The 27,104-nt window shown below is 40.2% G+C and overlaps 2 protein-coding genes and 3 pseudogenes across 2 annotated transcripts; all 5 read right to left on the reverse strand.

The window, feature by feature from the left end:
• Window positions 1–2,934: 2,934 nt before the first annotated feature.
• Window positions 2,935–4,206, reverse strand: LOC110527856 (annotated as a pseudogene).
• A 1,464-nt stretch (window positions 4,207–5,670) lies between these two features.
• On the reverse strand, window positions 5,671–7,206 carry LOC118965287 (annotated as a pseudogene).
• Window positions 7,207–8,966: 1,760 nt separating this feature from the next.
• Window positions 8,967–10,502, reverse strand: LOC110527855 (annotated as a pseudogene).
• A 9,465-nt stretch (window positions 10,503–19,967) lies between these two features.
• LOC110527861 (transcription factor HES-5-like) lies at window positions 19,968–21,555 on the reverse strand. Its single transcript, XM_021609427.2, has 2 exons — window positions 21,418–21,555; window positions 19,968–21,297 (listed from the first exon to the last, which is right to left on the reverse strand). Exons 1-2 carry the CDS (start codon window positions 21,538–21,540, stop codon window positions 20,866–20,868), a joined length of 555 nt encoding a protein of 184 aa, XP_021465102.2. The 5' UTR covers window positions 21,541–21,555; the 3' UTR covers window positions 19,968–20,865.
• A 3,206-nt stretch (window positions 21,556–24,761) lies between these two features.
• On the reverse strand, window positions 24,762–26,586 carry LOC110527858 (transcription factor HES-5-like). The gene is made up of 2 exons (XM_021609424.2): window positions 25,546–26,586; window positions 24,762–25,427 (listed from the first exon to the last, which is right to left on the reverse strand). Exons 1-2 carry the CDS (start codon window positions 25,666–25,668, stop codon window positions 24,996–24,998), a joined length of 555 nt encoding a protein of 184 aa, XP_021465099.2. The 5' UTR covers window positions 25,669–26,586; the 3' UTR covers window positions 24,762–24,995.
• Between the last annotated feature and the right edge of the window lie 518 nt (window positions 26,587–27,104).

Here is a 27,104-nt window from a genome sequence, read left to right on the forward strand (position 1 = left end):
GAGAGGGATGTGTTCAGGATATACAGTAAAGAAAGAGTAAACAATGGAATGTTTATGAGTACCAATGAAACTTGGTAACATGGTTTGATGCAAAGCCAACTAATAATTGCAGTAGTAATGTCTTGTAGTGTACCATTCCGTCATTCACTCTTATCAAGAACATAAGGATAACTGCGGTCTGGCTTTTTGAAGGAAGACTGGTATTTTTGCAATACCCTAAGATTTTGATTGTGATAATGAATAACCATCCAAGCAACCAAAACTGATTTGTGGAAATGAGATATTTTAGGATGTAAAAATGGCTTATTTTGGTTACAGTAGATGGTAGTCTAACACCATCTGCCCATCATTTCTGAGCCAACCTCCGCATCAAGTCCATCTCTGGTGTCCGGAGTACAATTTGTAAAGCAATTAAACCATTAGGTGTAGGTGCTCTTAATAACACATGATTGTTTTAGCCTAATAGATAATAGAATATATTATTTGTAAATATTGATATTGACTTTCTTGCTACTTCACTAATCTGCCCACCCAGATGCAGACACGTTGAATTGACAGGGGCAGGAAATAGACAGGTCAAGGCAGGCAGGAGTCAGTAAACCAGAGGTGGGGAAAAGGTACCGGTTGGCAGGCAGGCTCAGGGTCAGGGTAGGCAGAGGTCAGTAAACCAGAGGTGGGGAAAAGGTACCGGTTGGCAGGCAGGCTCAGGGTCAGGGTAGGCAGAGGTCAACAATCCAGAGGTGGGGAAAAGGTACCGGACGGCAGGCAGGCTCAGGGTCAGGGTAGGCAGAGGTCAACAATCCAGAGGTGGGGAAAAGGTACCGGTTGGCAGGCAGGCTCAGGGTCAGGGTAGGCAGAGGTCAACAATCCAGAGGTGGGGAAAAGGTACCAGACGGCAGGCAGGCTCAGGGTCAGGGTAGGCAGAGGTCAACAATCCAGAGGTGGGGAAAAGGTACCGGTTGGCAGGCAGGCTCAGGGTCAGGGTAGGCAGAGGTCAACAATCCAGAGGTGGGGAAAAGGTACCGGTTGGCAGGCAGGCTCAGGGTCAGGGTAGGCAGAGGTCAACAATCCAGAGGTGGGGAAAAGGTACCGGTTGGCAGGCAGGCTCAGGGTCAGGGTAGGCAGAGGTCAGCAATCCAGAGGTGGGGAAAAGGTACCGGTTGGCAGGCAGGCTCATGGTCAGGGTAGGCAGAGGTCAACAATCCAGAGGTGGGGAAAAGGTACCGGTTGGCAGGCAGGCTCAGGGTCAGGGTAGGCAGAGGTCAACAATCCAGAGGTGGGGAAAAGGTACCGGTTGGCAGGCAGGCTCAGGGTCAGGGTAGGCAGAGGTCAACAATCCAGAGGTGGGGAAAAGGTACCGGTTGGCAGGCAGGCTCAGGGGCAGGCAGAGTGATCAGGTAGGCGGGCTCAGAGTCAGGACAGGCAAGGGTCAAAACCATGAGATCAAGAAAAAGAGAGACTGGGAAAAGCGGGAGCTGAGACAAAATGCTGGTTGACTTGACAAACAAGACAAACTGGCAACAGTCAAACAGAGAACACAGTGGATAATGGGGAAGATGGGCGACACCTAGAGGGGGGTGGAGACAATCACAAGGACAGGTGAAACAGATGAGGGTGTGATCAGGATGATCTTGGTGACAATGGTAACAATATGTACGATATAAGATTATTTCAATGTAAATATCATACTAAGCAAACATCAAGATGACTGGAATGATGACTGAAAATACATGTAAAATAGGGATATCAGCAACAAACTAAAAAACAGTCATGCCTCCATAATTATGAATAATTATCGCTCTATAATTCATTTCACATGTTAAATAAAACAAATGAATGTAAACTCATTATGTATGGATAGAAATGTCTCTGAACTTGTATCTTACTTGCAGGGGGGTAAAGAACTTATATCAAAAATACTTTAAAATTCTACTTAAGTAGTTTTTTAGGGTATCTGTACTTTACTTTTCTATTCATATTTTTGACAAATTTTACATTTACTCCACTACATTCCTAAAGACAATATGTAGTTTTTACTCCCGTACATTTTCTCTGGCACCCAAAAGTACTCGTAACATTTCGAATGCTCAGGCAGGACATCAATATCGTCCAATTGTCACGACTTCCGCCGAAGTCGGTTCCTCTCCTTGTTCGGGTGGCGGTCGACGTCGCCGGTCTTCTAGCCATCGCCGATCCACTTTTCATTTTCCATTGGTTTTGTCTTTGTTTCCCACACACCTGTTTTTTTTCCCCCAAGTCCTGGTCCTGTATTTAACCCTCTGTTTCCCGCATGTCTTTTATGTGTGATTATTTATTGTTCAGGTCGGTACGGTTCCGGCTGGTTTTGTCCGGGTGCTGTTTTCACCCGTGTTTTGTGGCAACCGTTATTGTTCGCACGTTGATACTGTTACTTGTGCTATTTTCTTGAGTAAAGTGCGTTGTTCACTCATCTCTGCTCTCCTGCTCCTGACTTCATGCACCAGCTACACCCACCGCCTGACACCAATTCCCGCACTTCTCAATATAACACATTGTCATCCCTACAGCCTCTGATCTGGCGGACTCATTAAACACAAATACTGTGTTTGCAAATGATGTCTGAGTGTTGGAGTGTGCCTTGTCTGTCCATAATAAAAAAAAACAGCAACATCGTTACTTCTGGTTTGCTTAATATAAGGAATTTGATGTATAGAGTTTACTTATGACAAGTACGACAATTGAATACTTTTTCCACCACTGCTTACTTGGTCGATTTTGAATGAAGCATCTAGAGGTATGTACAGTAGATTCAGGGTTGTATTCTAATGCTTTCTAGATCATTGTTTTGGGTCAATGTAGGCTTTTTTTGCTTTTACATATGGAATATCAGAAATCAGAAATGTAACCATGTTGGAAACTTCTCAGAAGAGGAGAATGAAGTCACAGACAAGAATATTTCATTTGATGATTTGTGTATTTATTCAGACTGACTCACATCATTGAATACTTTAATTTAAGGTAAATATTTCAACAGAAATACAGTGATTAAACATCACAACAAGAACTTGAACAAATCTCCAAGATATGATACTCTATCAGAGTACAGGATACACCGTTACTGTCTTTATAAAATGCAATATAAATGTTTTTTTTAAAACAAGTTTTTCAATGCAATATACAAACTATTAATTTAATGTGAGCAACATTTTCTGAAAAACAGATAAAATATTGTTTATCACAGAGTGATGACAAAGGGTATAATACCCAGTTTGGGTAAATAATCCCCACGGAGGAACATTGATGCTGTAGCTCCTGTTGATCAATATCAAATATATAACTGATACATGCTTCACAGAAGATGCTCAATACAATGTCAATATGACTATATCACTACACAAATGTAGAGGCAATAGGTTTTTGTCTTATATATTTTGACCTTCAAAAAGATCAGTCATAGATAATCACAAACAGACTGATTATATAATATCTATTGTGGGTGAAAAGTTCTCATGGAGGAGCATTAAAGTTATTGTTGATCATGAATATAAAAACACGATCAATGTAATCAACATGTTTCACAAAACATTAACATTATTTCAATTATCGATTTGATCATTTTCTCAGAGAACGTTAACTTGTTCAGTACAACTTTAATTAAACGTCTCACAGCAAGACTTAAAAAACTCCTGCATAAGCAGAAGATGAAGAATCTATTTTATTATACTCATTACTGTCCATGAAATTAATCTTAGACCAACATGGTCCATCCATTAGACAGGAAGTGAACAATCACTTGGACACACCTGGAGTAACCCTGATTGACAGGTGCTGAGCAGGAGGAGGAACTCACTAGCTCGTTCTGTTGCTGTCATCTCAGGAAGCAAACTGTCATCTCAAGAATGTCGGCTTTGTCCAGCTTAGAGTCGGACTGCTGGTTGAGGATCTCTGGAACCAGGAGAGACTTGAGCTGCTCAATGCTGTTTTTACGATCTCTGCGTAACTTCTCCACCACTGGCTTTCTTAGCTGCAAGAAGAGAAAAGGAGAGGCATTAATAACCTTATTCTGGTGTATGACATTATTGAAGCAGATTAACAATCAATCAAATGTAATTAATTTCCTTGAATTAAGTTTAAGTTTACCTTGTTTGTCAGAGTCAGGTGCTCCTTAGAGTAGATCATAGTTGAAGTGATTGTAGGTACCATGGCTGGATCTCTGTGCTGTAGAGGTCTGTGTAGAGAGAATCTGATCTCTACTGGCATCATCTCTCCTATATATTGTCCCAAATCTGCATATGAATGTGTGGGTCTTGGGCTTGTTGGAGTTTCTCACAGTCTGTAGCCAATGGGAGAGCTTGGGAGGACAGTGAGAAGTGTGGAGCTGCCACATGCTCATTGTTCTTATTGCTGGGGGACAATGGTCACGTCTCAAGGGAACAGGTGGAGGGGTGGGGATGATGTAGAGTGACTGACAGAGCGCTGTGTGAATTTGGAAAAGTGGTGACCCCTAGATCTGCTGCCTGATGCTGGCATCAATGACACTGACAGAGCACACGCTCATCATTACAACTTACACGTGTGAGACTGACACAGATTCTTTAAATAAAAGAACAGTGTTATTAATCTCCACCTATAAGCACATTGTTGAATGTAATATTCTGTATCCAAGCTTCATCACTGACTTAGAAACATTTTATTCTCTCCATGGATATGACTTCTGAAATTAATGAAGGACTACAATATGGTTTTACTTCGCACATACCGGTAGTTACATTTAAAAATATGATGATGTGTGACAATGTGAGTGGATAGATACCAGGATAATGTATACCTTGGTTTTCAGTATTTTAAGGGTCAACAGTATCAATAGCAAGGATGCTCTTAACTCAGTATTAGTAGTTATAAGGTCAAGCATTCTGGAGTTCAAACGTAGCAGATGTGTCCTCTGTCTTGAGGCCACTGGTCAGTGTGAGTAGAGAGCTGATCTGAGTTTCCCACACTGAGTCCTGTGTGCTGTGATCAATGCATTACAAAAGCTGCTCAGTGGACCATTAGTGACGGCTATTGACTCTGTGTTGTACTAAAGACAGAGGCTGACATCACAGACCTTCTGGATTCTGGAGGGAAAGATCAGCACTGGCAAGATTATACGAACAGGACATACCTTTATAAATACATTTTCATCATATCATGGCTTAGAACACATGATATTGAGTACTCTGTTGAAAATGATTGTCTGTGATTTGTTTCATTATAAATCGATGAAGGGTTAACTCTTGTATGACTAATTGGAATTGAGAGCTGTTCCCTGTTTATCACACAAACAACTGAACTATGTAAACGTACTGAATACAACTCTGTCCATCATCAAGAAAGAGAAAGCCTATCATAACTTTACAGAAAAAACTGTGACAGTAAAATAATACTGTTTGACTAGAAATGTCTCTTAACTTTGATATTACTCTGTAGATTTTGAATGAAGCACCTAAAGATCAAAATGAATATATTGATTCAATTGAGTGTTGCATTCCAATGCAGTCAATATCATTCTGCATAGTATTGGGTCATCATTGTTATTGTATTTGAATCAGCCACTTATTCTATGTGGAGTTTCATAAATCAGTAATTTAATAATGTAATGTTGTTGGAGGATTGTCTTTGTCAAGAAAAGAATGAAGCAACAAACAAAAAATATTTCATTTGATGATTTGTGTATTTATTCAGACTGACTCAATGAGTCACATCATTGAATACCTTAATTTAAGGTAAATATTTCAACAGAAATCAAGTGATTAAACATCACAACAAGAGCTTGAACAAATCTCCAAGATATGATACTCTATCAGAGTACAGGATACACAGTTACTGTCTCTATAAAATACAAAATAATTGTTTAAAATAAACAAGGGTTTTTCAATTAGACATTTCTTTCTCCCATTTGCAATAAACACATTATTCAAATAACATGATCGATAATTTCACAAATGAAGTTCGATCTTTAAACAAATCAAATATTGTTAATCACAGAGTGATGATAGCAGGTATAATACCCAGTTTGGGTAAATAATCCTCACGGAGGAACATTGATGCTGTAGCTCAAGTTGATCAATATCAAATATATAACTGATACATGCTTCACAGAAGATGCTCAATACAATGTCAATATGACTATATCACTACACAAATGTAGTGGTAAAAAATTACTCACATTTTCAGACCATAAAAACAGATTCATCAAATACAATCACACACAGATTGATGATATTGCATCCATTTTGGGTTAGAAGTTCTCATAGAGAACCATTAGTTATTGTTCATCATGAATATAAACACATGATCAATATAATCTACATGTTTCACAAAACATAAAGGTAATGATGCCTTCAATTAACACTACAAAAATGTAGTTTCAAAGATCAGATTGTTTTCTTGGAAAATGTTTTAACTTCAGTACAACTGAATGAAATGTCTCAATCACAGCAAGACTTTTAAAAACTCCTGCATAAGCAGAAAACAACGAATATATTTTATTATACTCGTTAATGTCCATGAAATTAATCTTAGACCAACATGGTCCATCCATTGTGTTTGTCTGAGTGGAGCTCCATTCTGTAGGTCTCTACCAGGGCCTCCAGGGGGCGATGTTGACTGGACTCTTGTTTTTGCTGATGCTGTGCTGGGCTGGGGAGCTCAGCTGAGGACCGTCAATCTCCCTCCTGTTTTTATCAGAGGATGGCTGCAGGCTCTGGGAGTGGCTCAGCAGTCTTCTCTGGGACTGTCTTCATCTCATCATTAGACAGGAAGTGAACATTCACTTGGACACACCTGGAGTAACCCTGATTGACAGGTGCTGAGCAGGAGGAGGAGCTCACCAGCTCGTTCTGTTGCTGTCGTCTCAGGAAGCAAACTGTCATCTCCAGGATGTCGGCTTTGTCCAGCTTAGAGTCGGACTGCTGGTTGAGGATCTCTGGAACCAAGAGAGATTTGAGCTGCTCAATGCTGTTGTTGATACGATCTCTGCGTAACTTCTCCACCACTGGCTTTCTTAGCTGCAAGAAGAGACAAGGAGAGGCATTAATAACCTTATTCTGGTGTATGACATTATTGAAGCAGATTAACAATCAATCAAATGTAATTCCTTTCCTTGAATTTGAATCTTAAGTTTACCTTGTTTGTCAGAGTCAGGTGCTCCTTAGAGTAGATCATAGTTGAAGTGATTGTAGGTGCCATGGCTGGATCTCTGTGCTGTAGAGGTCTGTGTAGAGAGAATCTGATCTCTACTGGCATCATCTCTCCTATATATTGTCCCAGATCTGCATATGAATGTGTGGGTCTTGGGCTTGTTGGAGTTTCTCACAGTCTGTAGCCAATGGGAGAGCTTGGGAGAACAGTGAGGAGTGTGGAGCTGCCACATGCTCAGTGTTCTTATTGCTGGGGGACAATGGTCACGTCTCAGGGGAACAGGTGGAGGGGTGGGGGTGATGGAGAGTGACTGACAGAGCGCTGTGTGAATCTGGGAAAGTGGTGACCCCCAGATCTGCTGCCTGATGTTGGCATCAATGACACTAACAGAGCACACACTTATCATTACAACTTTCACGTGTGAGACTGACAGTCATCCTTCACATTAAAACAGATGCTGCTGCCCATGTCCATTTGATTGTTGTTGTTGAATACCATTGTTTTTGTTACAGTGCAGGTTCAGTCACAGTTAAACACTTGAATATGGGTTTGACCTCTGATTGCACAGTTATGAATGTGCTATGGTCTGTTCCAGTTTCATTTCAAGGTATGGGTGCTCATCAAACATTTGGATCACAGTTCACAGGCTATCCTTTGTCAAGTTCCTCTTACAAATGTGTGTTAAATACCAGACCCCCCCCCCCCCCCAATCATTGCACTCAAACTATTTAAGATAAATGATAAGACCATTTAAGTGGCTTCTAATTGATAATGATTGAACTGATCGATTATTGGTTTTCTCCACAGTGGGTTGGTGGCCCCTTCATTCGGGAGAAATTGCTTGTGGTACGACTGGAGCGGAATAGATGGAATGGTAACAAATCCATCAACACATGGTTTCCAGGTGTTTGATGCCATTCCGTTCTCCCCTCAGCAGCCTCGTGGTTTTCTCATTAGAGAGACCAAGTCTTGTAGCAGCACACGTTCACTATTTCTTTATTTTGAGAGTGAAGGCAATTAACCCTCACTTTGGGAGTCCAGAGGTAGCAGATGTGTCCTCTGTCTTGAGGCCACTGGTCAGTGTGAGTAGAGAGCTGATCTGAGTTTCCCACACTGAGTCCTGTGTGCTGTGATCAATGCATTACAAAAGCTGCTCAGTGGACCATTAGTGACGGCTATTGACTCTGTGTTGTACTAAGGACAGAGGCTGACATCACAGACCTTCTGGATTCTGGAGGGAAAGATCAGCACTGGCAAGATTATACGAACAGGACATACCTTTATAAATACATTTTCATCCTATCATGGCTTAGAACACATGATATTGAGTACTCTGTTGAAAATGATTGTCTGTGATTTGTTTCATTATAAATCGATGAAGGGTTAACTCTTGTATGACTAATTGGAATTGAGAGCTGTTCCCTGTTTATCACACAAACAACTGAACTATGTAAACGTACTGAATACAACTCTGTCCATCATCAAGAAAGAGAAAGCCTATCATAACTTTACAGAAAAAACTGTGACAGTAAAATAATACTGTTTGACTAGCAATGTCTCTTAACTTTGATATTACTCTGTAGATTTTGAATGAAGCACCTAAAGATCAAAATGAATATATTGATTCAATTGAGTGTTGCATTCCAATGCAGTCAATATCATTCTGCATAGTATTGGGTCATCATTGTTATTGCATTTGAATCAGACACTTTATCTATGTGGAGTTTCATAAATCAGTCATTTAATAATGTAATGTTGTTGGAGGATTGTCTTTGTCAAGAAAAGAATGAAGCAACAAACAAAAAATATTTCATTTGATGATTTGTGTATTTATTCAGACTGACTCAATGAGTCACATCATTGAATACCTTAATTTAAGGTAAATATTTCAACAGAAATCAAGTGATTAAACATCACAACAAGAGCTTGAACAAATCTCCAAGATATGATACTCTATCAGAGTACAGGATACACAGTTACTGTCTCTATAAAATACAAAATAATTGTTTAAAATAAACAAGGGTTTTTCAATTAGACATTTCTTTCTCCCATTTGCAATAAACACATTATTCAAATAACATGATCGATAATTTCACAAATGAAGTTCGATCTTTAAACAAATCAAATATTGTTAATCACAGAGTGATGATAGCAGGTATAATACCCAGTTTGGGTAAATAATCCTCACGGAGGAACATTGATGCTGTAGCTCAAGTTGATCAATATCAAATATATAACTGATACATGCTTCACAGAAGATGCTCAATACAATGTCAATATGACTATATCACTACACAAATGTAGTGGTAAAAAATTACTCACATTTTCAGACCATAAAAACAGATTCATCAAATACAATCACACACAGATTGATGATATTGCATCCATTTTGGGTTAGAAGTTCTCATAGAGAACCATTAGTTATTGTTCATCATGAATATAAACACATGATCAATATAATCTACATGTTTCACAAAACATAAAGGTAATGATGCCTTCAATTAACACTACAAAAATGTAGTTTCAAAGATCAGATTGTTTTCTTGGAAAATGTTTTAACTTCAGTACAACTGAATGAAATGTCTCAATCACAGCAAGACTTTTAAAAACTCCTGCATAAGCAGAAAACAACGAATATATTTTATTATACTCGTTAATGTCCATGAAATTAATCTTAGACCAACATGGTCCATCCATTGTGTTTGTCTGAGTGGAGCTCCATTCTGTAGGTCTCTACCAGGGCCTCCAGGGGGCGATATTGACTGGACTCTTGTTTTTGCTGATGCTGTGCTGGGCTGGGGAGCTCAGCTGAGGACCGTCAATCTCCCTCCTGTTTTTATCAGAGGATGGCTGCAGGCTCTGGGAGTGGCTCAGCAGTCTTCTCTGGGACTGTCTTCATCTCATCATTAGACAGGAAGTGAACATTCACTTGGACACACCTGGAGTAACCCTGATTGACAGGTGCTGAGCAGGAGGAGGAGCTCACCAGCTCGTTCTGTTGCTGTCGTCTCAGGAAGCAAACTGTCATCTCCAGGATGTCGGCTTTGTCCAGCTTAGAGTCGGACTGCTGGTTGAGGATCTCTGGAACCAAGAGAGATTTGAGCTGCTTAATGCTGTTGTTGATACGATCTCTGCGTAACTTCTCCACCACTGGCTTTCTTAGCTGCAAGAAGAGACAAGGAGAGGCATTAATAACCTTATTCTGGTGTATGACATTATTGAAGCAGATTAACAATCAATCAAATGTAATTCCTTTCCTTGAATTTGAATCTTAAGTTTACCTTGTTTGTCAGAGTCAGGTGCTCCTTAGAGTAGATCATAGTTGAAGTGATTGTAGGTGCCATGGCTGGATCTCTGTGCTGTAGAGGTCTGTGTAGAGAGAATCTGATCTCTACTGGCATCATCTCTCCTATATATTGTCCCAGATCTGCATATGAATGTGTGGGTCTTGGGCTTGTTGGAGTTTCTCACAGTCTGTAGCCAATGGGAGAGCTTGGGAGAACAGTGAGGAGTGTGGAGCTGCCACATGCTCAGTGTTCTTATTGCTGGGGGACAATGGTCACGTCTCAGGGGAACAGGTGGAGGGGTGGGGGTGATGGAGAGTGACTGACAGAGCGCTGTGTGAATCTGGGAAAGTGGTGACCCCCAGATCTGCTGCCTGATGTTGGCATCAATGACACTAACAGAGCACACACTTATCATTACAACTTTCACGTGTGAGACTGACAGTCATCCTTCACATTAAAACAGATGCTGCTGCCCATGTCCATTTGATTGTTGTTGTTGAATACCATTGTTTTTGTTACAGTGCAGGTTCAGTCACAGTTAAACACTTGAATATGGGTTTGACCTCTGATTGCACAGTTATGAATGTGCTATGGTCTGTTCCAGTTTCATTTCAAGGTATGGGTGCTCATCAAACATTTGGATCACAGTTCACAGGCTATCCTTTGTCAAGTTCCTCTTACAAATGTGTGTTAAATACCAGACCCCCCCCCCCCCCCAATCATTGCACTCAAACTATTTAAGATAAATGATAAGACCATTTAAGTGGCTTCTAATTGATAATGATTGAACTGATCGATTATTGGTTTTCTCCACAGTGGGTTGGTGGCCCCTTCATTCGGGAGAAATTGCTTGTGGTACGACTGGAGCGGAATAGATGGAATGGTAACAAATCCATCAACACATGGTTTCCAGGTGTTTGATGCCATTCCGTTCTCCCCTCAGCAGCCTCGTGGTTTTCTCATTAGAGAGACCAAGTCTTGTAGCAGCACACGTTCACTATTTCTTTATTTTGAGAGTGAAGGCAATTAACCCTCACTTTGGGAGTCCAGAGGTAGCAGATGTGTCCTCTGTCTTGAGGCCACTGGTCAGTGTGAGTAGAGAGCTGATCTGAGTTTCCCACACTGAGTCCTGTGTGCTGTGATCAATGCATTACAAAAGCTGCTCAGTGGACCATTAGTGACGGCTATTGACTCTGTGTTGTACTAAGGACAGAGGCTGACATCACAGACCTTCTGGATTCTGGAGGGAAAGATCAGCACTGGCAAGATTATACGAACAGGACATACCTTTATAAATACATTTTCATCCTATCATGGCTTAGAACACATGATATTGAGTACTCTGTTGAAAATGATTGTCTGTGATTTGTTTCATTATAAATCGATGAAGGGTTAACTCTTGTATGACTAATTGGAATTGAGAGCTGTTCCCTGTTTATCACACAAACAACTGAACTATGTAAACGTACTGAATACAACTCTGTCCATCATCAAGAAAGAGAAAGCCTATCATAACTTTACAGAAAAAACTGTGACAGTAAAATAATACTGTTTGACTAGCAATGTCTCTTAACTTTGATATTACTCTGTAGATTTTGAATGAAGCACCTAAAGATCAAAATGAATATATTGATTCAATTGAGTGTTGCATTCCAATGCAGTCAATATCATTCTGCATAGTATTGGGTCATCATTGTTATTGTATTTGAATCAGCCACTTATTCTATGTGGAGTTTCATAAATCAGTAATTTAATAATGTAATGTTGTTGGAGGATTGTCTTTGTCAAGAAAAGAATGAAGCAACAAACAAAAAATATTTCATTTGATGATTTGTGTATTTATTCAGACTGACTCAATGAGTCACATCATTGAATACCTTAATTTAAGGTAAATATTTCAACAGAAATCAAGTGATTAAACATCACAACAAGAGCTTGAACAAATCTCCAAGATATGATACTCTATCAGAGTACAGGATACACAGTTACTGTCTCTATAAAATACAAAATAATTGTTTAAAATAAACAAGGGTTTTTCAATTAGACATTTCTTTCTCCCATTTGCAATAAACACATTATTCAAATAACATGATCGATAATTTCACAAATGAAGTTCGATCTTTAAACAAATCAAATATTGTTAATCACAGAGTGATGATAGCAGGTATAATACCCAGTTTGGGTAAATAATCCTCACGGAGGAACATTGATGCTGTAGCTCAAGTTGATCAATATCAAATATATAACTGATACATGCTTCACAGAAGATGCTCAATACAATGTCAATATGACTATATCACTACACAAATGTAGTGGTAAAAAATTACTCACATTTTCAGCCCCTTCATTCGGGAGAAATTGCTTGTGGTACGACTGGAGCGGAATAGATGGAATGGTAACAAATCCATCAACACATGGTTTCCAGGTGTTTGATGCCATTCCGTTCTCCCCTCAGCAGCCTCGTGGTTTTCTCATTAGAGAGACCAAGTCTTGTAGCAGCACACGTTCACTATTTCTTTATTTTGAGAGTGAAGGCAATTAACCCTCACTTTGGGAGTCCAGAGGTAGCAAATGTGTCCTCTGTCTTGAGGCCACTGGTCAGTGTGAGTAGAGAGCTGATCTGAGTTTCCCACACTGAGTGAGTCCTGTGTGCTGTGATCAATGCATTACAAAAGCTGCTCAGTGGACCATTAGTGACGGCTATTGACTCTGTGTTGTACTAAAGACAGAGGCTGACATCACAGACCTTCTGGATTCTGGAGGGAAACACCCTAACACTGGCTTTAATCTTAAAATTGTGCTGAAAAACATATACTGTACATGTGTACACTTGTATTTTTATTTCAGAAGCCGGAAAAGGGGACGCAGACCAGGGATCCTTCTGAGAATCTGGAGGCGAGCGAGTAAACTCCCAATGCCTTCCGCGCTCAACCAACTCTATAAGGCCATAAGAAAATAAGAAAATGCTCATCCAGGGGCAGCGCTCCCAGTGGCCGGGGACTTTCATGCAGGCAAACTTAAATCAGTTTTACCACATTTTTACCAGCATGTCACATGTGCAACCGGGGGGGGGGGGGGGGGGGGGGGGTATCCTAGACCACCTTTACTCCACACACAGAAATGCATACAAAGTTCTCCCCTGCCCTCCATTTGGCAAATATGACCATAATTCTATCCTCCTGATTCCTGCTTACAAGCAAAAACTAAAGCAGGAAGTACCAGTGACTCGCTCAATACGGAAGTGGTCAGATGACACGGATGCTACACTACAGGACTGTTTTGCTAGCACAGACTGGAAAATGTTCTGGGATTCATTCAATGGCATTGAGGAATACACCACCTCAGTCATCGGCTTCAACAATAAGTGCATCGATGATGTTGTCCCCACAGTGACTGTGCGTACATATCCCAAACAGAAGCCATGGATTACGGGCAACATCCACATCGAGCTAAAGGCTAGAGCTGCCGCTTTCAAGGAGCAGGAGACCTATTCGGACGCTTACAAGAAATCCCGCTATGCCCTCAGACGAACCATCGAACAAGCAGAGCGTCAATACAGGATTAAGATTGAATCCTACTACACTGGCTCTGACACTGGTCGGATGTGGCAGGGCTTGAAAACTATTACGGACTATAAAGCGAAACCCAGACGCGAGCTGCCCAGTGACGTGAGCCTACCAGATGAGCTAAATGCCTTTTATGCTCGCTTCATGGCAAGCAACTCTGAAGCCTGCACAAGAGCACCAGCTGTTCTGGATGACTGTGTGATAACGCTCTCGGTAGCCGATGTGAACAAAACCTTTAAACAGGTCAACATTCACAAAGCCGCTGGGCCAGACGGATTACCAGGATGTGTACTCAAAGCATACGCAGACCAATTGTCAAGTGTCTTCACTGACATTTTCAACCTCTCCCTAACCGAGACCTACAATACCTACATGTAATACCTACATACCTACATGTTTCAAGCAGACCACCATAGTCCCTGTGCCCAAGAAAGCAAAGGTAACCTACCTAAATGATTACCGCCCTGTGGCACTCACAAGTCGATAGCCATGAAGTGCTTTGAAAGGCTGGTCATGGCTCACATCAACAGCATCCTCCCAGACACCCTAGACCCACTCCAATTTGCATACCTCCCCAACAGATCCACAGATGACGCAATCTCAATCGCACTCCACACTGCCCTTTCCCACCTGGACAAAAGGAACACCTATGTGAGAATGCAGTTCATTGACTACAGCTCAGCATTCAACATCATAGTGTCCACGAAGCTCATCACTAAGCTAAGGACTCTGGGACTAAACACCTCCCTCTGCAACTGGATCCTGGACTTTCTGACGGGCCGCCCCCAGGTGGTTAGAGTAGGCAACAACACGTCTGCCACACTGATCCTTAACAATGGGGCCCCTCAGGGGTGTGTACTTAGTCCCCTCCTGTATTCCCTGTTTACCAAAACACAACTCCAACACCGTCATTAAGTTTGCTGACGACACAACAGTGGTAGGCCTGATCACCGACAACGATGATACGGCCTATAGGGAGGAGGTCAGAGAACTGGTAGTGTGGTGCCAGGACATCAACCTCTCCCTCAATGTGAGCAAGACTAAGGAGCTGATTGTGGACTACAGGAAAAGGTTGGCCGAACAGGCCCCCATTAATATTGACAGGGTTGTAGTGGAACGGGTCGAGAGTTTCAAGTTCCTTGGTGTCCACATCACCAACAAACTATCATGGTCCAAACATGCCAAGACAGTCGTGAAGAGGGCACGACAAAACTTTTTCCCCCCCAGGAGACTGAAAAGAATTGGCATGGGTCCCCAGATCCTCAAAAGTTTCTACAGCTGCACCGTCGAGGGCTGCCTGGTATGGCAATTGCTCGGCATCTGACCATAAGGTGCTACAGAGGGTAGTGCAAACGGCCCAGTACATCACTGGTGCCAAGCTTCCTGCCATCCAGGACGGGAAGCGGTACCGGAGTGCTAAGTCAGGACCAAAAGGCTCCTCAACAGCTTCTACCCCCAAGCCGTTAGACAGCTGAACATTTCATGTAAATCGCCACCGGACAATTTACATTGTCGTCCCCCCCCCCCTATGTTACCTATGCATAGTCACTTCGCCCCAAGGGGTACAGGTTAACTCAACTAGCCTGTACCCCTGCACACTGACTCAATACCGGTGCCCCCTGTATTTAGCCTCGTTATTGTTATTCTTATTGTGTTACTTTTTATTACTGCTTTTTATTTTAGCCTACTTGGTAAATATTTTCTTCCTCTTGAACTGCACTGTTGGTTAAGGGCTTGTAAGTAAGCATTTCATGGTAAAGTCTACACTTGTTGTATTCGGCGTATGTGGCAAATAAAGTTTGATTTGATTGCTGGTGGGACTGATGATGATGAGAATCAACTGTGACTCTGCTCTCCAGAGCTTTCCCACACTCTGCCCATTGAGAGAACTTCCACTAAACAATAGAAGTGTGCCTTGATAAATGCTAATTCATCTCTACACAAGCAGTTCCCATCAAGCCCTTGGTGGTAAAAATAGAATTCCTTAAATATTTATCTAAAGAAACAGACTCACTCTTACAGTGAATCAATTCAATCTGTAAGTGTGTTTCTGTTTACAAACAAATGGCATGTTTAAACCTTGCCCCACATACAAACAGAATAAGAATTAATTGCAATAATCCTGGAGAGAATTTAAGTACTGCTTGAATGGGCTCCAAAAAAGCTAATCAAAATATGATGTCTTGAACCTTTTGGGAAAATGTATATATTTGATCAGATTTCTTCCTGCAAGACACACAATGCAGGACATTTATGGGATCATTAGAGACAGATTCATTGATTTCACCATAGAGACCCAGTCCCCCACTCTAACCTCTGACAGTCCAGGGTCGAGGTCCCAGTCTATTGTCCTGAAGGGGCCCTGTGAGTGAATTCTCATCGGTCTCCCACATTCTCTCCATTCACTGCTTTGAATGGAGGAACAATAGAAGTGTGTCTTATAACACATCACATTATGCATCCCGCAGCTCTAAACGTTTAGAGCGCAAAAATGTCAGCAGCAGTTTTGGCCTAACACCTTGAATTCCTGATATGTCATGTACATATTCAAAATCATGGGATGCAAATGCTATCGCAATACATTCTGATATATTTAAAAATACATTTATGTAAAACAGGTGTTTCAGTAAAAACAGCACAGCCATGTCTCTGGGAACTCACATGACCAATTATCTCTTTCACGCCTCATTACATTTAAGTGATATCATAGGTCAAATAAACAGCCTAAATAATTAGTCAGCAATTTCTGACTACATCAAACCAAATCATGTGAATTAATAAAGTATGGCTAGAAATGAATTTTATTTTACTCTGTAGGTTTTCACATGAGCACGAAGAGGAATATGATGTACAGTGCCTTGCGAAAGTATTCGGCCCCTTGAACTTTGCGACCTTTTGCCACATTTCAGGCTTCAAACATAAAGATATAAAACTGTATTTTTTTGTGAAGAATCAACAACAAGTGGGACACAGTCATGAAGTGGAACGACATTTATTGGATATTTCAAACTTTTTTAACAAATCAAAAACTGAAAAATTGGGCGTGCAAAATTATTCAGCCCCCTTAAGTTAATACTTTGTAGCGCCACCTTTTGCTGCGATTACAGCTGTAAGTCGCTTGGGGTATGTCTCTATCAGTTTTGCACATCGAGAGACTGAAATTTTTTCCCATTCCTCCTTGCAAAACAGCTCGAGCTCAGTGAGTTTGGATGGAGAGCATTTGTGAACAGCAGTTTTCAGTTCTTTCCACAGATTCTCGATTGGATTCAGGTCTGGACATTGACTTGGCCATTCTAACACCTGGATATGTTTATTTTTGAACCATTCCATTGTAGATTTTGCTTTATGTTTTGGATCATTGTCTTGTTAGAAGACAAATCTCCGTCCAGTCTCAGGTCTTTTGCAGACTCCATCAGGTTTTCTTCCAGAATGGTCCTGTATTTGGCTCCATCCATCTTCCCATCAATTTTAACCATCTTCCCTGTCCCTGCTGAAGAAAAGCAGGCCCAAACCATGATGCTGCCACCACCATGTTTGACAGTGGGGATGGTGTGTTCAGCTGTGTTGCTTTTACGCCAAACATAACGTTTTGCATTGTTGCCAAAAAGTTCAATTTTGGTTTCATCTGACCAGAGCACCTTCTTCCACATGTTTGGTGTGTCTCCCAGGTGGCTTGTGGCAAACTTTAAACAACACTTTTTATGGATATCTTTAAGAAATGGCTTTCTTCTTGCCACTCTTCCATAAAGGCCAGATTTGTGCAATATACGACATATTGTTGTGCTATGGACAGAGTCTCCCACCTCAGCTGTAGATCTCTGCAGTTCATCCAGAGTGATCATGGGCCTCTTGGCTGCATCTCTGATCAGTCTTCTCCTTGTATGAGCTGAAAGTTTAGAGGGACGGCCAGGTCTTGGTAGATTTGCAGTGGTCTGAAACTCCTTCCATTTCAATATTATCGCTTGCACAGTGCTCCTTGGGATGTTTAAAGCTTGGGAAATCTTTTTTGTATCCAAATCCGGCTTTAAACTTCTTCACAACAGTATCTCGGACCTGCCTGGTGTGTTCCTTGTTCTTCATGATGCTCTCTGCGCTTTTAACGGACCTCTGAGACTATCACAGTGCAGGTGCATTATACGGAGACTTGATTACACACAGGTGGATTGTATTTATCATCATTAGTCATTTAGGTCAACATTGGATCATTCAGAGATCCTCACTGAACTTCTGGAGAGAGTTTGCTGCACTGAAAGTAAAGGGGCTAAATAATTTTGCACGCCCAATTTTTCAGTTTTTGATTTGTTAAAAAAGTTTGAAATATCCAATAAATGTCGTTCCACTTCATGACTGTGTCCCACTTGTTGTTGATTCTTCACAAAAAAATACAGTTTTATATCTTTATGTTTGAAGCCTGAAATGTGGCAAAAGGTCGCAAAGTTCAAGGGGGCCAAATACTTTCGCAAGGCACTGTACCTGTATAGTGTCATTTTTTCTTGGCTCAAAGTAGGCTCTTTCTTATTTAGCCCCATATACTGTAGTCTATCTAGTAGCTACAGTTCAATTCGGAAGTTTACATATATCTTAGCCAAATACATTCAAACTCAGATTATCACAGTTCCTGACATTTAATCCTAGTAAAAATTATTCTATGGGATTGAGGTCAGGGCCTTGTGATGGCCATTCCAATACCTTGACTTTGTTGTCCTTAAGCCATTTTGCCACAACTTTGGAAGTATGCTTGGGGTCATTGTTCATTTGGAAGACCCTTTTGCAACCAAGCTTTAATTTCCTGACTGATGTCTTGAGATGTTGCTTCAATATATCCATGTAATTTTCCTTCTGCATGATGCCATTTATTTTGTGAAAAGCACCAGTCCGTCCCTCCCACAGCAAAGCACCCCCACAACATGATGCTGCCACCCCCGTGCTTCACGGTTGGGATACTGTTCTTCGGCTTGCAAGACTCCCCTTTTTTCCTCCAAACATAACGATGGTCATTATGATCAAACAGTTCTATTTTTGTTTAATCAGACCAGAGGACATTTCTCCAAAAAGTACAATCTTTGTCCCAATGTGCAGTTGCAAACCGTATTCTGTCTTTTTTATGGTGGTTTTGGAGCAGTGGCTTCTTCCTTGCTGTGCGGCCTTTCAGGTTAAGTCGATATAGGACTCGTTTTACTGTGGATTTAGATACTTTTGTACCCGTTTCCTCCAGCATCTTCACAAGGTCCTTTGATGTTGTTCTGGGATTGATTTGCACTTTTCGCACCAACGTACTTTCATCTCCAGGAGACAGAACGCGTCTCCTTCCTGAGTGGTATGACGACTGCATGGTCCCATGTCGTTTATACTTGCATACAATTGTTTGTACAGATAAACGTGATACCTTCACACATTTGGAAATTGCTCCCAAGGATGAACCAGAATTGTGGAGGTCTACAATTGTTTTTCTGAGGTCTTGGCTGATTTCTTTTGATTTTCCCATGATGTCAAGCAAAGAGGCACTGAGTTTGAAGGTAGGCCTTGAAATACATCCACAGGTACGCCTCCAAATGATTCAAATTATGCCAATTAGCCTACAATAAGCTTCTAAAGCCATGACATAACTTTCTGGAATTTTCAAGCTGTTTAAAGGCACAGTCAATTTAGTGTATGTAAACTTCTGACCCACTGGAATTGTGATACAGTGAATTATAAATGAAATAATCTGTCTGTAAACAATTGCTGGAAAAATGACTTGTGTCATGCACAAAGTAGATGCCCTAATCGACTTGCCAAAACTATAGTTTGTTAGCAAGAAATTTGTGGAGTGGTTGAAAAATGGGTTTTAATGACTCCAACCTAAGTGTATGTATGCTTCCCACTTCAACTGTAGATGTGGAATATCATGTCAGTACCGTAACTCTATTGGAGGCTTATTTCAGTGGAGAAAAGAGTGAAGCAAAAGACGAGAATGTTTCACTTGAAGATGTGTGTATTTATTCAGACAGACTGAATGAGTCACACCACCAAAACCTTAGCGTCAGGTAAATATTTCAACAGAAATAAAGTGATTAAACATCACAGCAAGAACTTGAACAAATATCCAATACATGATACTCTATCAGAGTATTGCATACAAAGTTACTGTCTTTATAAAAGACAACAGAATTGTTTAAAATAAACAAGGGTTTTTCAATTAGACATTTCTTTCTCCCATTTGCAATGAAATTCATATTCAAATAACATGATCGATAATTTCACAAATGAAGTTCGATCTTTAAACAAATCAAATATTGTTAATCACAGAGTGATGATAGCAGGTATAATACCCAGTTTGGGTAAATAATCCTCACGGAGGAACATTGATGCTGTAGCTCAAGTTGATCAATATCAAATATATAACTGATACATGCTTCACAGAAGATGCTCAATACAATGTCAATATGACTATATCACTACACAAATGTAGAGGTAATAGGTTTTTGTCTTATACATTTTGAACTTCAAACAGATCAGTCATAGATAATCACAAACAGACTGATTATATAATATCTATTGTGGGTTAAAAGTTCTCATGGAGGAGCGTTAAAGTTATTGTTGATCATGAATATAAAAACAAGATTAATATAATCAACACGTTTCACAAAACATTAACGTTATTTAAATGATCGATTTGATCATTTTCTCAGAGAACGTTAACTTGTTCAGTACAACTTTAATTAAACGTCTCACAGCAAGACTTAAAAAACTCCTGCATAAGCAGAAGATGAAGAATATATTTTATTATACTCATTACTGTCCATGAAATTAATCTTAGACCAACATGGTCCATCCGTTGTGTTTGTCTGAGTGGAGCTCCAATCTGTAGGTCTCTACCAGGGCCTCCAGGGGGCGATGTTGATTGGACTCTTCTCTTTTCTGACGCTGTGCTGGGCTGGGGAGCTCAGCTGAGGACCGTCAATCTCCCTCCTGTTCTTATCAGAGGATGGCTGCAGGCTCTGGAAGTGTCGCAGCAGTCTTCTCTGGGACTGTGACTTCTGATCATCTTTAGAAAGGAAGTGAACAATCTCTTGGACACACCTGTAGTAACCCTGATTGACAGGTGCTGAGCAGGAGGAGGAGCTCACTGGCTGGTTCTGTTGCTGTCGTCTCAGGAAGCAAACTGTCATCTCCAGGATGTCGGCTTTGTCCAGCTTAGAGTCGGACTGCTGGTTGAGGATCTCTGGAACCAGGAGAGACTTGAGCTGCTCAATGCTGTTGTTGATACGATCTCTGCGTAACTTCTCCACCACTGGCTTTCTTAGCTGCAAGAAGAGAAGAGGAAACATTAATACGATTTTTCTGGTGTATGACATTATTGAAACAGATTAACAATCAATCAATACAATAGAAGAAATGTAATTGAATTTGAATCTTCAATTTACCTTGTTTGTCAGACTCAGGTGCTCCTTAGGGTAGATCATAGTTGAAGTGATTGTAGGTACCATGGCTGGATCTCTGTGCTGTAGAGGTCTGTGTAGAGAGAATCTGATCTCTACTAGCTTCATCTCTCCTATATATTGTCCCAAATCTGCATATGAATGTGTGGGTCTTGGGCTTGTTGGAGTTTCTCACAGTCTGTAGCCAATGGGAGAGCTTGGGAGGACAGTGAGGAGTGTGGAGCTGCCACATGCCCAGTAATCTTATTTCTGGGGGACAATGGTCACGTCTCAAGGGAACAGGTGGAGGGGTGGGGGTGATGGAGAGTGACTAACAGAGCGCTGTGTGAATCTGGGAAAGTGGTGACCCCTAGATCTGCTGCCTGATGTTGCCATCAATGACACTAACAGAGCACACGCTCATCATTACAACTTACAGATGTGAGACTGACACTGATTCTCTAAGGAAAAGAACAGTGTTATTAATCTCCACCTGAAAGAGCATTGTTGAATGTAATATTCTGTATCCAAGCTTCATCACTGACTTAGAAACATTTTATTATCTCCATGGATATGACTTCAATATTAATGAATGACTCTACAATATGGTTTTACTTCGCACATACCGGTATTTACATTTAAAAATATGATGATGTGTGACAATGTTTCACAATTTTAATTCCTGTTTAAATTCATACATATTTATATTTTCAGTCAGTCAGAATGTTTAGGAATATATAAGATTTTAGACAACATTAACAGGTGAGTGGATAGATACCAGGATAATGTACACCTTGGTTTTCAGTATTTTAATGGTCATCAGTATCAATAGCAAGGATGCTATTAACTCAGTATTAGTAGTTATAAGGTCAAGCATTCTGGAGTTCAAACGTAGCAGATGTGTCCTCTGTCTTGAGGCCACTGGTCAGTGTGAGTAGAGAGCTGATCTGAGTTTCCCACACTGAGTCCTGTGTGCTGTGATCAATGCATTACAAAAGCTGCTCAGTGGACCATTGGTGACGGCTATTGACTCTGTGTTGTACTAAAGACAGAGGCTGACATCACAGACCTTCTGGATTCTGGAGGGAAAGATCAGCACTGGCAAGATTATACTAACAGGACATACCTTTATAAATAAATATTCATCCTTTAATGGTATAAAACACGTGATATTGAGTACTCTGTTGAAAATGATTGTCTGTGATTTGTTTCATTATAAATCGACAAAGGGTTAACTTTTGTATGCCTAATTTCAATTGAAAGCTGTTCATTGTTTATCATACAAATCACTGAACTACATACATTTACTGAATAAAACCAAGTCTATCATCATGATAGAAAAAGCCTATAATAACTTGGGTAAAAAAAATCAGAATTTGCTTTATTTAATAATTATTGTATTTCCCTCCTAAGAAAGAGTAAGAAATAACCCAATATACCCCTTACCACCCATTCTATCCCCTGAACAATTGAAGTGTGCCTAATCACCATAGAGAATCACAGGTGCTGGTGGGACTGATGAGGACACTAAACTGTGACTCTGCTCTCCAGAGCTTTCCCACACTTTTCCCATTGAGAGAGCTTCCACTAAACAACACAACTGTGCCTTGTTAAATGCGAATTCATCTCTACACAAGCAGTTCCTATCAATCCCTTGGGGGGTGAAGCTCATTACACAACTATTTATTTTAAGCAACAGATTATCAATTCAAGCTGTAATTGTATGTTTACACAAATAAATATCATGTTTTCAACCATGCCCCACATACAAACAGCATAAAAACATAATTAATTGCATTAATTTTGAAGAAGGGGTCAGTACTGCCTAAAAGTGCTTTCAAAATGCAAAAAAATGATATCTTGATCTTTTTTTTAAAACATGTTTTATCAGATTTCTAAATTCAAGACCCAAATAGTAAACATTAAATGTGGGATTATCAGAAATATATCCATTGATTTCCCATAGAGACACAGTCCCCCACTCTAACCTCTGACAGTCCCAGTCTATTGTCCTGAAGGGGCCCTGTAAGTGAATTCTCATCGGTTTCCCACATTCTCTCCATTCACTGCTTTCAATGGAGGAACAATAGAAGTGTGTCTTATTACACATCACATTAGCTATTGAGTTTGAGGGACACAGCTGCTCTAAACATTTAAAGCATTAAGATGACAGTACTAGTTTTTGCCCAACACCTGGAATCACTGATATATTATGACTAAACTAAAATAATTGATCACATTCTGAAACACTGAAAATACATTTATTTAAAACAGGTGCATCAATAAAAAACACATGAGTCATGTCTCCTAAGGAAGTCAGAATGATGATCACTTACATCTCTATAGTTCATTACACCTTTACTACAACAAGATATGATATGACTGTTATGTTTTATATAAAAACAATTACTGTAAAATAATCATGTTTGACTAGAAATGTCTCTTAACTTTGATATTACTCTGTAGATTTTGAATGAAGCACCTAGAGATAAAAATGAATATATTGATTCAATTGAGTGTTGCATTCCAATGCAGTCAATATCATTCTGCATAGTCTTGGGTCATCATTGTTATTGCATTTGAATCAGCCACTTTATCTATGTGGAGTTTCATAAATCAGTCATTTAATAATGTAATGTTGTTGGAGGATTGTCTTTGTCAAGAAAAGAATGAAGCAACAGACAAAAAATATTTCATTTGATGATTTGTGTATTTATTCAGACTGACTCAATGAGTCACATCATTGAATACCTTAATTTAAGGTAAATATTTCAAGAGAAATACAGTGATTAAACATCATAACAAGAACTTGAACAAATCTCCAAGATATGATACTCTATCAGAGTATAGGATACAAAGTTAATGTCTTTATAAAATACAAAATAATTGTTTCAAATAAACAAGGGTTTTTCAATTAGACATTTCTTTCTCCCATTTGCAAAAAACACATTATTCAAATAACATGATCAATAATTTCACAAATGAAGTTCGATCTTTAAACAAATCAAATATTGTTAATCACAGAGTGATGATAGCAGGTATAATACCCAGTTTGGATAAATAATCCTCATGGAGGAACATTGATGCTGTAGCTCAAGTTGATCAATATCAAATATATAACTGATACATGCTTCACAGAAGATGCTCAATACAATGTCAATATGACTATATCACTACACAAATGTAGAGGTAAAAAATTACTCACATTTTCAGACCATAAAAACACATTATTCAATTACAATCACAAACAGATTGATGATATAGCATCCATTTTGGGTTAGAAGTTCACATAGAGAACCATTAGTTATTGTTCATCATGAATATAAAAACAAGATTAATATAATCTACACGTTTCACAAAACATGAACTTATTTCAATTATCGATTTGATCATTTTCTCAGAGAACGTTAACTTGTTCAGTACAACTTTAATTAAACGTCTCACAGCAAGACTTAAAAAACTCCTGCATAAGCAGAAGATGAAGAATATATTTTATTATACTCATTACTGTCCATGAAATTAATCTTAGACCAACATGGTCCATCCGTTGTGTTTGTCTGAGTGGAGCTCCAATCTGTAGGTCTTTACCAGGGCCTCCAGGGGGCGATGTTGACTGGATTCTTCTCTTTGCTGATGCTGTGCTGGGCTAGGGAGCTCAATTGAGGACCGTCAATCTCCCTCCTGTTCTTATCAGAGGATGGCTGCAGGCTCTGGAAGTGTCGCAGCAGTCTTCTCTGGGACTGTGACTTCTGCTCATCTTTAGAAAGGAAGTGAACAATCTCTTGGACACACCTGGAGTAACCCTGATTGACAGGTGCTGAGCAGGAGGAGGAGCTCACTGGCTGGTTCTGTTGCTGTCGTCTCAGGAAGCAAACTGTCATCTCCAGGATGTCGGCTTTGTCCAGCTTAGAGTCGGACTGCTGGTTGAGGATCTCTGGAACCAGGAGAGATTTGAGCTGCTCAATGCTGTTGTTGATACGATCTCTGCGTAACTTCTCCACCACTGGCTTTCTTAGCTGCAAGAAGAGACAATGAGAGGCATTAATAACCTTATTCTGGTGTATGACATTATTGAAGCAGATTAACAATCAATCAAATGTAATTAATTTCATTGAATTTGAATCTTAAGTTTACCTTGTTTGTCAGAGTCAGGTGCTCCTTAGAGTAGATCATAGTTGAAGTGATTGTAGGTACCATAGCTGGATCTCTGTGCTGTAGAGGTCTTTGTAGAGAGAATCTGATCTCTACTGGCTTCATCTCTCCTATATATTGTCCCAAATCTACATATGAATGTGTGGGTCTTGGGCTTGTTGGAGTTTCTCACAGTCTGTAGCCAATGGGAGAGCTTGGGAGGACAGTGGGGAGTGTGGAGCTGCCACATGCTCAGTGTTCTTATTGCTGGGGGACAATGGTCACGTCTCAGGAGACTAGGTGGAGGGGTGGGGTGATGGAGAGTGACTGACAGAGCGCTGTGTGAATCTGGGAAAGTGGTGACCTCTAGATCTGCAGCCTGTTGTTGGGATCAATGACACTGACAGAGCACACTCCTCATTATTACAACTTACACGTGTGAGACTGACAAGTCTCTAAAATGTTTTCGGAATACAGCACATTATATAAAATGCTTGTTGGCTACTGAAATTGTATTTCATTTTTGTTCAAGTTTTTGCTGACAGTCTTTGAGAAATAGTATCAATCAGATTGGAGTCATTTCACACCGATCTGTCTCTAGCAGATTACCTCCGAGCTAATGTGACTCCATCTAAGTGCAGCAACTCTGAGGCGATGATGATCTTCTGTCTGTATACAGGCTCACGTTTCATAGAAGCCCCAGGCAGCAAACGTCCCTCCTCTGAGCTCCACAGCACAGCTGGCTCCCTGCATTACGCTGAACTTGCCCCAGTCACACGCCCTCCTTTTCCTGGAGCTGGGAGCCAAAGGGACACACGGCTTCCCACACTTCTGCATGCCGTCTGCTGAGCCCTGACACACAATAGAAGTGTGTCTGCTCTCACAAAGCCCCACTGGCTGTGCCCTTGCACAGCAAGCAAGGGAGGGGATTGGTTTATAAGGCAATCTAGTACCTACAGTGCTGTAAATACTTAAGTAAAAATACTTTCAAGTACTACTTAAGTAGTTTTGGGGTGTTATCTGTACTCATATACTATTTATATTTTTGACAACTTTTACGTTTACTTCACTACATTCCTAAAGAAAATAATGTACTTTTTACTCCGTACATTTTCCCTGACACCAAAACTACTCGTTACATTTTGAATGCTTAACAGGACAGGAAAATTGTCAATTTCACACACTTATCAATCAGGAGAACATCCCTGGTCATCCCTACTGACTCACTAAACACAAATGCTTCCTTTGTAAATTATATCTGAGTTTTGGAGTGTGCCCCCTGACTATCTGTACATTTGAAAAATGATTTATATTTTTACTTTTACTTTTGATACGTAAGTATATATTTTTTAATTACATTGACTTTTGATACTTAAATATATTTCAAATCAAATACTTTTAGACTTTTACGCAAGTAGTATTTTACTGGGTGACTTTCACTTTTACTCGAGTCATTTTCTATGAAGGTATCTTTACTTTTACTCAAGTATGACAATTGGGTACTTTTTCCACCATTGCCTACAGCCAAATGATCTGGATCCCATTTAACTCCATTTGGAAAC

Source organism: Oncorhynchus mykiss, chromosome 7 (assembly GCF_013265735.2).
Source record: "Oncorhynchus mykiss isolate Arlee chromosome 7, USDA_OmykA_1.1, whole genome shotgun sequence".
Taxonomy (NCBI): domain Eukaryota; kingdom Metazoa; phylum Chordata; class Actinopteri; order Salmoniformes; family Salmonidae; genus Oncorhynchus; species Oncorhynchus mykiss.